The following is a 12,693-nucleotide window of genomic DNA, read 5'->3' on the forward strand; positions in this document are numbered from 1 at the left end:
AGTCCATTAAAATACGGTCCAATTTACAGTGTTAATATGAAGGAATTTTGCTGTAGTAGAGTATTTTGAATGATGTATTGCATGCTTGAAGGAAATGTCCGTAAACCTGACGGAAAAGGTACAGGACAGGTCATTTTCTGCAGGACATTATCCGTTTTACTACAGATTGTTTTCTAACAGCGTACTATTTTCAGTAAGAAAATGCATGATAAATGAGGTTCAGTGTCAACCTTTGCTCCCAGAATTTTTCCTCCAGTTATTATATAACAGCTGGATTATTCCTGGTGACATGAGGTTAAGGGAAGATCAGAATGGAAAAGAAGCATCAAGATTTTGTTCTTGGTCTCCTCTGGGGGTCAGTTTGGTCTTTATGCATAAATCTTTACAACACTCTTATTTCATATGCCTATCCAGACGGTAGGCAATAAATCAAGCATGCCGTCTATATTCAATTTTTATTAGTATTTAAAATGACCAAGATTAAAAAGTGCGAGGTATATATATAGTGACTGACATCCCATGTGTGAATTTTATTGCCATCCTGGCTGACCTAAACGATCCCAATAACTATCTGAGTGCCTCTCTAATTAAAATTGATAGAGCTTATAGAACCTTCATCATGGTACTTGTCAGTCCTGCTGAAAATTACATATGAAAGACATCATCCTTTATATTTGTCTGTGTATGAGCTGAAGGTTAGAGAGACGAGGACAGAGAGTCATTACGAACAGACTTCATTAAAGCACAGTCACACTGATTAAGAGAGAGGGAGGAAGAGAGAGATATATAAGAGAATGTATACCCGAATCATCATGACATAGATGCACTCCAACAGAGAAAACACGCTTCAGTACCATCATACCAATTATTTCATTCTCAGAGTAATTTCTCCTACAAGGTCCATTTAAGGTTTAGAGGACTAAAGCAATAAAGATGTCTTATTACCAGTAGTTCACTGTAGCCTAGCGTTAAAGCTGTGATGGCAGATGTCTGCTTGACTGAGCTCTATGAACATGCTTCAGACATCTACTGTCATTCATAGCTGCTGTTTAATGAGTTCATACAGCAAGTCCATATCTGTGTGGGTTTTTTTTTAAAGGGGCTATATGCTTTTTTCTGAAATTTAAACTCGCGACTGACACCTGTGGTCAAAAAACGGAACTGCTCTTCCTTTCTGCTCGCTCTCATACGTGCACACTTCACAAGTCATCCGCTGCAAAGAAGTCAACATTATGTTTACAGAGGTAAGAACAGTCAAATACATATATTGTTTGAGAAACTACGTTTGTTTGCTGACTAGCGGTGGTGGCAGAGTGATCTGAAACGTTTAACATGAACGCGCTTGACGTCACATCCGCAGACAGCGCGCGAAAAATCCGACCCGACAGAAAATAGGAAAAATAGGATACAGGCTTATAGGTGCACCCACTGTGAGCTGACAAGGTGTCAGTATGCTCATCAGGAGATGTTTGAGTCATACATGGTCAAATAAAAAGGCTATTGTTACGTTTATTTTGGGGAAAAAGTTGCATATAGCCCCTTTAAAGGAATTGTTCACCCAAAAAATAAAGCTTTGTCATCATTTTCTCAACCCATATTGTTCTAATCCACAATGTTGTTTTCTTTTTTTTTTGTGAAATATGAAAGAAGATTGTAGGCAGAAGGTCTCAGCTGCTTTCCATACAAGGAAGATTTGGGAGCTCTTTTGATGAGCTCTCTGGGAACGATTATCAGTAAATAACGGTTTAAATTTCAGTCTCCTCCTCACACAAAGCTATCATATCCACCTTATTCCTGACGAGTTTACTGCGTTTTGAATTATGGGCGTCACTTCCGGTTTGGGGAACTTCCATTCAAAAAGGCTGAAACTAATCATTTCAAATCATAAGGTTGCCCTACAAATAAAGCTGATCTGTCAGTTTGTCTGGATGACCTGTCAATTTTCCTTCATGATTTATTTTCAGACATCATGAGAATAACGCTATACTTGGTATTTTAACGTGACGTTATAACAAGAATATCTATGGCAGTCGCTGCTTTCTTTTCCTCATGATCATTTTCTTTTTTCCCTTTGCAATCCGCTTTAAAAGTATGAAAAAGGACAACATATACTGCACATTTGTGGTCTGTTCTCCCGAATTTAATTTACAATATATTCCATTAATAATTTACTGGAATGCATGAAGAATCTCTCGTTATTCTCCTCAAATCCTCACGTCTCTTTCCAGGTTTGTTTTCCCAGGTAAATGCAATTTATTATCAGTCAAAATGACGGAAATCACTTAAAAATAGTATCACGTAATGCTGAAGTTAATGAACATTTTTGATTAAGGCAACATAAGTTTCATAATACAGATATATATTACTACAGTGATATTTAACCAAAGACTCGCGCTTTTAGGGTTGTTTGATCTGTTGAAAGTACCTTGTTGATGCTTTTACACTTTTAAATTTCCTTTTAATGTTCGATGGTTGAAGGGTGAGTAGATTAATGTCATCTCATTGTGACACTTTTTTTAACGAATTGCGTTCATAGAGCGAGCCTTTCACTGATTGTGTACAGCTTAACGGAAGTTACACCCATAATTCGCGCAAAGCGTCATGGGGCGTAGGAATAAGGTGGATAGCTTCAGACTTGGGCTTGGACTAAACTGCACAAATCGAATGGACTACTTTCATGATATCTATATGGTGCTTTATGGGACATTTTGGAGCTTGGAAGTTGCACAGTGTACCACGGCGAAGAGAACTGTAAATGTTAATTGTGTGTTATTCAGCAAAGTTTAGAACTGTGACATGAGATGTTAAAGCAAAGATTATGTTTAGGGGTGTATGAATGCATCAATTTCATAATGAAAATCCATCACCTCGCTTATGTAACAGTTCACTTTCTGTCTGCTGAAGTCCACTGGTGAGCATAAAAGCACTTGTTGTACGTTCCACACGTGCCACATGTTAATTTCTAAGCCAAAATACAATACTTCTGGTGTAGAATCAGCTGGTGTAGTCTGTCAAATCCGCTCAGATATGGTGTAAAAAGACAACCACAGGGCAAAACATAATATTCATCAAGTAAGTTCTTCTAAATATAACTTGTTTAACTATGTTTTTAACTAAGGCTGTTTTTGTTGCCTTATGTATCAATATCAAGATACCAGAACATGGTATCAGTCCAGTGCTACTTTCAACATAAGTCACAATCCACATCCATTCTATGGTGAAAAAACTAACAAAAAACAGTTCAGACATTCACCTAATTTTGTTTTTCATAGAAAAACTAACAAATACAAAGTTAGAATGACATGGGTGTGGGTAAAAACACCAATGTATAGGGGCATGTGCGACATATGCAGGCCAATACACAAAAACATATTCTGCATGCTGCACATGAACTCTGCCTGAGCTGTCCTTCCAGATTCTGATGAGGTCTCCCAGAAAACAAAGGAAGAAATCCTCACTGGGGGCGGAATGAAAAAGTAGAGAAACTAAAGTCTCAGTGCTGAGAAGAGCAAAACCACCAATGGCAGGCCAGTAATCAGTACTGATATTTAAAAGAAGATTGGAATGGGAAAACTGGATTTGGAGAGGCTTTAAAAATGTGGATGGAATGGACTTTGTCCATTCTGCCACATGTTTGAAAGCCAAATCTGACTCATTGCAAAACAGAAACATTCAGAAACAACTAGAAAAAATGTATTTAGACAGACAAGACATGTGCTAACAATTATGCAATAGGAGAGGCCAAATAAACTGTCTGTTAAGTAACCATGAATGAATGCCTGTTTCATGAAGTAAGCCTTCAAGAAGACATGACAAGGAGATAGAAATAATGCAGACCTGCTATGTACTGTATATTAATGGCAATTTTCTTACACTATTCCTAAATGACATGCAAAGAAAGCCATATTTTAATTATGTGCTGCCAGGGACTACCTTAAATGGCTCATCCATCTTTTAAACACTTGAACACATATTTTGGTGGACTGAAAAAGTGTTGGTGTGTGTTTGTATCTGCGTGTGTAGATAATCTACTGTGTACAAAACATATGGCCATTTAATTCCCACAATGTCAAAATCATGTACCACATCACATGACAAGTATTTGAGAAAGTTTAGAGAGACAAATTTCAACTGTACCTGATGTATTAGAGTTCAACGTTCTCATGTTATTTATGAGTATGCATCATATGTTATATTTAAATTAAGATCCCTCTACTGGGTTTGGAAAACAAGAAAATTATGACTCAGGAGGGAAGTGCACATGTCAGTGAGCCATGTGTCTTTCATTTTATCAGATTTGCTAATAGCATGAAGGCAAGAGAACAACATGCACACACTCAGCAAAATGAGACTGAGACTGTTATCAATCTTTCTACCATTGCTCCCTTAGACTCCTTTTCTATGTATCTCTATTCGGAATATCCATTTGGGAATCAATAAAGTCTGTCTGTCTGTCTGTCTATCTATCACTTTCTCAAATGCAGTATCTTAGTTTTGTTTTTGTCATTTTCCCCTCCTCTCTCTGTCTGTCTTAACTAAACAGCTATCAGCAGGCAAACAGATGGATGGTTCCTGCAACACTGCAAACACAAACAACAGCAGAGACTGCTGCTAAATACCAGATAGATGACTATATCTCATCATATTTACAGAAAAGAGATATGTCATCAGAAGTGCAGGAGGGCGAAATAAATGAATCAAGATGGTCGCACTCCCCAGAGAAAGTGAGGGAGAACAAGCGCAGTAGAACGGAAAACACAAAGAAAAACCCATTCAGCACATGGGCTCTAATGCTGGCAATATGCTAGGAGTCTAGTATCGTTCTCCAGGACTAGCTTTCAGGAATTGACAACTATAGGTTCTGGTGTTAATGATGGATTCTCCTTTATTAGAGTCTATTCTACACATCACCTGAAGCACATGAAATATTTGCCTCTCTTTATTTGTGCCTCACTATTTTAAAACTAAAATTAGACTTTAACAAAACACATGTAGAATTATCCTTAATTATGAATCTCTATACAGCATGAGGGATTGTGACATTGTTGATATCTTTCTTCCTCTTATTTGCTTATCCATTTGAACTGAGAGTGAACATGGATTCTTCGTCCTCCTAAAACAGCAGATGATATTATAAATAATAAAAATCGGTACACACATCTGCAGTGGATTGCCTTCACTCATAAAAATAAAGGTTCTTTACTGGCATTGATGATTTCATGATGAAACTTAAACAGCCATGGGACCTTTCTATTCCACAAAAGGTTCTTTAGTGGAAAAACGTTTTTTTTTTTTTTTATTAATAAAATGTTCTTCACCCTAAGAAGAAAATCGTTCTTCTTATAGTGAAAACTTTTTCGGGAACTGAAAAAAAAAGAACTTTCTGGAACCTTTATTTTTAAGAGTGTTGACTATTTTAATTTAGGTCAGTAAGGTGAATTTATGGAAAACCAAGTGTCTCAGGTTGAAGACAATTTCAAGGAGACTTCCCATAAACAGTCTCACATTGCATTCTCACAACACAGAATACTTGCTGCCGTCAGTTCCTTTGTGTGTCATCATTCCCACATGGCACTGTGGTCAATCTATTCTGATCAATCACTAAATGGTGAAGTAAACCTGTTGTGAACGGACTGGAGATTTGTGGACTTGAAATAAAAGGCAAAGATCTTTACCAGTGCTTCTGGTAAAATCCTTTGCAGTCTCATAACAAACCTCTCAAACGACCATATGCAGCTGTATCAGTGCTTGTTGATCTCTGTGCTTATCTAGTACATGTCTGTTGTTGCTCAGCTCAATTGCGGTTACAGCTCTCCTCACTGTAGGACATCTGACATAGCAGCCATGACCTGCACAATTCAATCAGCTACTTTAAGGTCCTAAAGTAATTGAAAGAAGCAACAAGACCACATACACTTACATCTTACATCTCCACAAAACACAGTGGATCCGTGGTTAAGAGGAAAATGAGAACTCTTTAATATCTCAATACGAGACTTTCACTTGTCTCCTGCTTCTCATCTTTGTGAGACTCTTAATTGTGTTGAATGTGCACTTGGTATACTTCAAATCCGTAAAATATATTTTTTTTAAACGGTACCTGCAGATAATATAATAAAATAAAAGCCCACTTAAAGGCTGCTGCTGTAGTATACACTTTCATGCCTATGGTTCTTAACACACCTGTGCTTTGTAATAATGTCAGATTAAAAAGAACATTCAATTGTTTTTTAAATCATTTTTTGTTTTGATTTAAAGATACACATTTAATGTGTTGACTAACATACTAAAACCTGTACCCCCGGTTTCACAGGTAAGGCTAAAGGCAGTCCGAGACTAAAATGCATGTTTGAGCTGTTTTAACTGAAAGCAACTTGCACTGACATATCTTAAAATATGTCAGTGGCATTGTTTTGTCTCAAGATGCACATCAGTAATGTTTTTTCTAAGGCACATTTATAAAAAGCTACTTGAATGTCCTAATTGAACTAAGGCCTAATCCCTGTCTGTGAAACTGGGCCGTAAAGTACTTGATTATATTGTTCTATTGTGATTGCAGCCTAGTGTGTTATTTAGCATTACATTTAAAATTACTATATTTTATATGTACTAGGCTAAATTGCAACTTTATAATTACAAATGTGTAAATGCATGCAAGTTTCAATAGAAACTTTAAGTATATTTTAGTTTACTTTGAATACTTTTGTCCTACTTAAGAGGGTCAATCTAAAGTTCAGCAAATTGCATTTAACAAATTTAAACTATAATGCATTTCATTGAATTGCAATTAAGTGTCTGAAAACATTACATTCAGTTCACTTAAGCATATTCTTTTCAAGTATCGGCTATATCATTTCAATAAGTACTCTTTTTAAAAGCATGCTAAAATGTGCTCCTTTTACACAAGAGACAACTTAACAACGTTTCAAAACTACCCTCAAATTTGCCAAGATACCAAAAGTCTACAATCAAAAGTCAGAGAATACAGTTCTAAAAAAAAAAATTCTCATCAAATTCATCAAAAACCAACTTATCTAAACATTTTTTACACTCTTTATTGACAACAATTTGAGGACAAACATCTGAGATGAAGTTAAAACTAACTAATCAAATTATGAAAGATCTGAGCAATAATCTTTCTCAGTTCTAAACGTTTAACTTTAGGTTAAGTAACAATTTCTTGCTCTCTCAGGGATTGAATCTACATGTAGAGATTAACATATGGTTGTTAAAAACGTCTCCATTTAATTGCTTCAGCTTGTGAAAGCGCATCTTACAACTCACAACTCCGGCAGACTCCTAAACTTGTTATTGGAGGAGTTCCTATTTTGGATATGAAGTGTAATAACTCTTACATCAGAAAGTGTCTTATCAGCTGTTACCCAAAAGCAATTCTGAAGTGTAAACAATTTTTTTCAATATCTTCAATTGAGATAATCTGGTCAGCAAGTAATAATTTTTTACTGCCGAATAAGGTCAAGGAAAATAATTTTAAAATACTACACAGGTATTTTCTGTGTAATGCATTTCTTGATAAGTTTAAAAAAGACATCTCATCACAATATTGTTTTTGTAATCATGAATCTGAAACTCAAATACATTTATTTTGTAATTGTAAATACTCGGAAGACTTTTGGAAGCAGGTAGCCGATGTTGGTTTTTGATACATTCTACAAAATAATCAGAATAGATGAGGCTATGATCTTCTTCTTGGACGGTAATACTGGCTCCGATATAATTGATAGCACATTAAAGTGAATAATTCTTCCAAGTTTCATATACATAAAGCTAAAGTAATGTCTATAACACCCTCCTTTAATTTTCTTTGTAAATATCTTAAAATATTCCATGACTCATTGAATTAAATCACTAGAAATAACAAGTGTATAAAAAAAACATCTCTTATACTAAAAAAAAAATAATTTGTAAAATTGTGTGTTTTACTCTGAACAATGTAAAATCTGTTATATGTTTTCCCAAATATCTGTTTGTCTTATGCTTAATGTTAAATATCATTGTAAGCTGAATAAAAAAAAAAATACAAAAAAAAGTAGGTTACAGAATCCTATGATACTTCTAACAGGTATTCAAAAGTTATCAGGGCGCTTTTATTTTCTGTAAACATCTCATGAGATCTTTTGGCAGCTTTGTGAATGAGAGACATCTCCTGAAGATACAATTCACCAAACTATTACACAGACAAGCGCGCGTTTGTTCAGAGCGCATCCGCGCTGCACGCGCTCGAGGATTCGCTGGTTCGTTTGATCGCTTTTGTAACAACTATATCACATTGTATCGTTTATATAATTGACCAAGCACAAGTAAACATAGTCACACTTCAAACTTTGCGTCACCCAGCTTTATACTAACGAAGACTTGAAGTGAACTTCTGCCAGCTAGGCGCGTGCAGGTGCATGGTGCACCGTCGGAGCGTTTCGGCATCAGCTGTCATTCTGACTCACATTACATGGTTTGGTAAACACTGAACCTATAAACCTCTCAATACACAATGCAGATGTGTTTTGTGTGATGATGAATGCTGGGCGTTATGTTACCTTACCTGCCGTACAAACATTGTGCGCGCATGCTTCATATTCATTTACCAGTTGCTCAAACCCGAAATAAATTATTAGAGCATCTACGAACCTTATGACATCACTTGGCAGATTAAACAACTCAACGTTCAATCTTGTGAGTTTTTGGGACAACTACAATGGAGAACAGGGGAAGGGGGGGTACTCACGCTGCTATTTTCACCCGTCCAGTGGACCATTGCCTGGTTGTGGGTGGCATCCCCTTTAAGGACGAAAGAGCTGCTGAGTAGAGAGACTTTCTCCGGAGTCGATGCCCTCCGGACTCGGGGAACTCCCATGGCCGGTCCGCCCGGGTCCCCGCTGTAATCTCCGCGGCTGTGTGCTGAGATAAGCGTTTCATCTCTGCCAATGACATGCCCACCGCGGCTGTCAAGCTCTCGGTCCTGCTCGTTTATCTGCTGTATAACGCCGCTGTGACATGAAATCGGTCCGAACAGTGACATCCACGCGCAGGCGAAAAACACAGCTGGGTACAGGTGCGCAAAAACTGCCATGATGAGCGTCTTCATTTAACACTGTCAAAGCGAGTGTGCGATGCAAGCGAAAGATGGAAAGCTCTAATGTAAGAGAGGGGGAGGGAGGGAGAGAGAGAGAGAGTGAGAGAGAGAGATGGGAAGAGGGTGGGGAAAACAGAGCTACACACCGAGCGCGCTCATGTGCTGTAACCTATACAAATCAGCCGAGACCGATGAGAAGATCAGCCGTATTTGCCTGCCACCTAGTGGAGCTACGAGCCAAGTGTTGGTTTGCTTGTTAGAAAAGTTTATGTTTGTACTAATATCGCATATCAAATAATGCAACAACAAAAAAAGTCTCTCCTTCATTTCTAAGATCCAGTTAATTCAATTTAATCCCCCATATTTGTGACTAAAATTTGAAGGGTCTAAAAGTGTTGATGCATTTTATTCATTAATTCATAAATGTATTAAATCAATATATTTTTGTGTCAACTATATATGTACATAAGTCTTGGGAATTAAGAATTGGGAATTTTTTTTTTTTGCATGGCTAGTGTAAACAGTCACATGACCAGAGCTGGTTGCAAGTAAACTACTTCAAATGCACAATTACTATTTGATATAGCCTAGCCTACAATATTTAAATGGCCTATTGTTGAAGTATTATTAAGGTTGCTCTGTTTTAAATAAACCACAATCACAATGCATGGAAAAATGTCACATCTGTGAGCAGGAAAACACTTTGGATTTACAAAATAGATTTTAAAGAACTGTTATATTAAATGAAACAATGGTTGTTGTTTTTTTGGATTATCAATTCTCTTTTCCCCCATTTGCCTTCAAGCTGTTTTGACTCTGTCCAGTACCGGTTAAACAATTGTTAGCAGGAATAAAATATAAGGCCAGTTATAAATTTAAACAGTTCAAACATGCATTTTAGCCTGGGACTAGCTTAAGCCTTGTCTGTGAAACCAGGGGTAAACCTTTTTTGAAACTGTTTTAAAGAAGGTATGCAAATCACTTTAGCTGGGCTCCTGCATGGGGAAATCTGACATTAATCTAATTAATCTAATTTAATCTAACTTTTATATTTTATGATACCCCTGTGTACTTGTTGCGTGCGTGCGTGTGTGTGTGCGTGTGTGTGTGTGTGTGTGTGTGTGTGTGTGTGTGTGTGTGTGTGTGTGTGTGTCTGTTTTTGTTTATATTACATTGTGGGAACCAAATGGCCCCACAAGGATAGTAAAACCTGAGATCACCTCCATTGTGGGGACCAGCCAGCGGTCCCCATGAGGGAAATGGGTTAATAAACATACTAAATGATATTTTTTTGAAAATGTAAAAATGCAGAAAGTTTTCTGTGATGGGTAGGTGTAGGGGTAGGGTTAGTGTAAGGGGACAGAATATACAGTTTTTACTGTATAAAAACCATTATGTCTATGGAGAGTCCCCACAAAGATATGTGCGCCTGTTTGTGTGTGTGTGTGTGTGTGTGTGTGTGTGTGTGTGTGTGTGTGTGTGTGTAAATATATGCATATTTTTTTCTCATTTTTATCTTTCTCCCTTTAACTTAAAATATTCAACATGGACCAATTATTCAGTGTCACTAAGCTAACTCAGTTGAAATCAATCTAAAAAATCTAGAATTTCAGAAGATGAAGCATGAAAATTATATGCACAGCTAAGTATTTCAAGTTACATTCAAGCGAGCTGATGTGTGGTCACTGAATCATGCTGTCCAAGTTTTCTAATAAATAAAGGTAGATTTTCATTTTCAGATCCTTCCTCAAACAAGCAACACTAAACAAGAACTTTGCAATTGATTTAACACCTTTAGACTTGTAAAAAGAGTTAAAAAATATTATATGTTTTGAGTTCTAAAATTCGTCACAGGGCAACGCTGAAGCTCATGCTGACGGCAGTGAAACACACCTACACCTTTTTTAAATAGTTGTAAAAGAAGTCTCTTATGCTCACACAGGCTGCATTTATTTGATCAACGCAGTCCTGAAGTGTCAACTAGTCTCCCTGTGAAGGCCTCCTTTCCTTCCCTTTAGATAAAACGTTGTCAAAATAGTTCTGGTTCACATGGCTACTCAGAAGCGATAAATAATTCTGTATTATACATTTTTAAGGCCAGACAAGTAATTTGTTTAGGTCAATTTGTAAAGAAAGACTACACGCCTGCACACATATTCAAACGCGAATACCTAAAGACTAAACACGTAATGTGCATGTGCACGTCAGCGTTTTCACAGGTTTGCATTTTTAAAGTTTGTGCAGAGATAAAATAATAATAATATATATATTTTTTTCTTCTGCAAGGCTTGCACCTTGGACCCTATTTCAAGGTTTGCATTCTCGAGCCAACATGCACTGTTGTTGTGCCGGAGCGTGTTAAAGGTTTTCTGTTAGAATGGTGTCGTGTAAGCGGCCCCTAAGTTAATAACTAATGATCTTTTCAACGGAAGTGAATCAATCAAAACTAACTTTAGCTGGACAATAACTTTATCCTGCTGTAAAGCCAAAACTGTCTGTTACTTTAATTTCCTATTATCACTGTAAAGCTGCTTTGAAACAGTCTATATTGATAAAAGCACTATATAAATGAAGGTGACTCGACTTGATCAAAAATACAGAAAAAAACCCCAGTAAAGATTGAAATATTCTTACAATTTAAAAGAACTGTTCTCTATTTTAATATTACTTTAATGTGATTTACTCCTGTGATGGCAAAGCTGAATTTTCAGCATTATTACTCTCCAGTATTCAGTGTCACATAATTTTTTTTTAAGAAAATCATTCTAATATCCTGTAACATTTATTTATTTATTATTTTTTCAAAATTTATTAGAAATCTTCTGTAACTTATAGTGTCTTTACTGTCACTTTTGATCAATTTAATGCATCCTTGCTGAATAAAAGTATGAATTCCTTTTAAAAAAATGTTTACTGAACCAAACATTTTGAACGGTGACACATATGACTGCTCATAGCAGGATTTTATCACCTCTAGGGACCCAGACAAGGTCTTCGTCAGGTCAAAGAACAGGCTTAGCAAAGACCCTTTCTGGGCCAAAATCCTTATGCAAGCAGGAACTGTTTCTGAGCCTAAATCAAGATACAAGTTAGGATTTCCTCACCTCAACCTCTCAGATGACTTTATTGTCCAAGAGACACACTAGGCTGACTGAGAGTCAGAGGATTACTGGACTAAATTTAAAGAGTAGGCTAAACATTGTCAGCTGTCTGGAAAGAAAAAAATCACAAACGCATTTCCTACTTTGATTCTGAATATATAATAAACTGATTATAGTACAAAGAAACAGTAAAGTTCAAATTGTGATAATTATAGATAAATGTGGGCTTTTTTTTTATGAGCCTATTATAGAGAATTTCCATCACTCATGAAGTGAACTCTGACTAACCTACTCAAGGCAAGCATTTTGCCAATATTTGTCTTCCAATGCCGGTTAAATGCAATTTTAAACAACATATTTTAAATTCATTCGTGTGTGTTGTCTGAATTGGTGAACCTGGAGTGATGTAAAAGCTCGGCGTAGCTGAGTAATAAAAGTGTGCGGTAACCTTCACTTGGCCAAGAAAAGACGCCGTCCTTTATTACGTACAAAATGTTTCGA

At 36.6% G+C, this 12,693-nt stretch overlaps 1 protein-coding gene across 4 annotated transcripts in view; it reads right to left on the reverse strand.

The window, feature by feature from the left end:
* sorcs2 (sortilin-related VPS10 domain containing receptor 2) overlaps positions 1–9,125 on the reverse strand; it is a 212,561-nt gene extending 203,436 nt beyond the window's left edge. For all 4 annotated transcript variants that reach the window (XM_081358435.1, XM_081358434.1, XM_081358433.1 and 1 more), the window contains exon 1: positions 8,744–9,125. In XM_081358435.1, the coding sequence (XP_081214561.1) occupies positions 8,744–9,103 (360 nt within the window). In that variant the 5' untranslated portion in view covers positions 9,104–9,125. The remainder of the gene's footprint in view (positions 1–8,743) is intronic.
* Positions 9,126–12,693: the final 3,568 nt, after the last annotated feature.

Source organism: Scardinius erythrophthalmus (genome assembly GCF_964197995.2).
Source record: "Scardinius erythrophthalmus genome assembly, chromosome: 2".
Classification (NCBI taxonomy): domain Eukaryota; kingdom Metazoa; phylum Chordata; class Actinopteri; order Cypriniformes; family Leuciscidae; genus Scardinius; species Scardinius erythrophthalmus.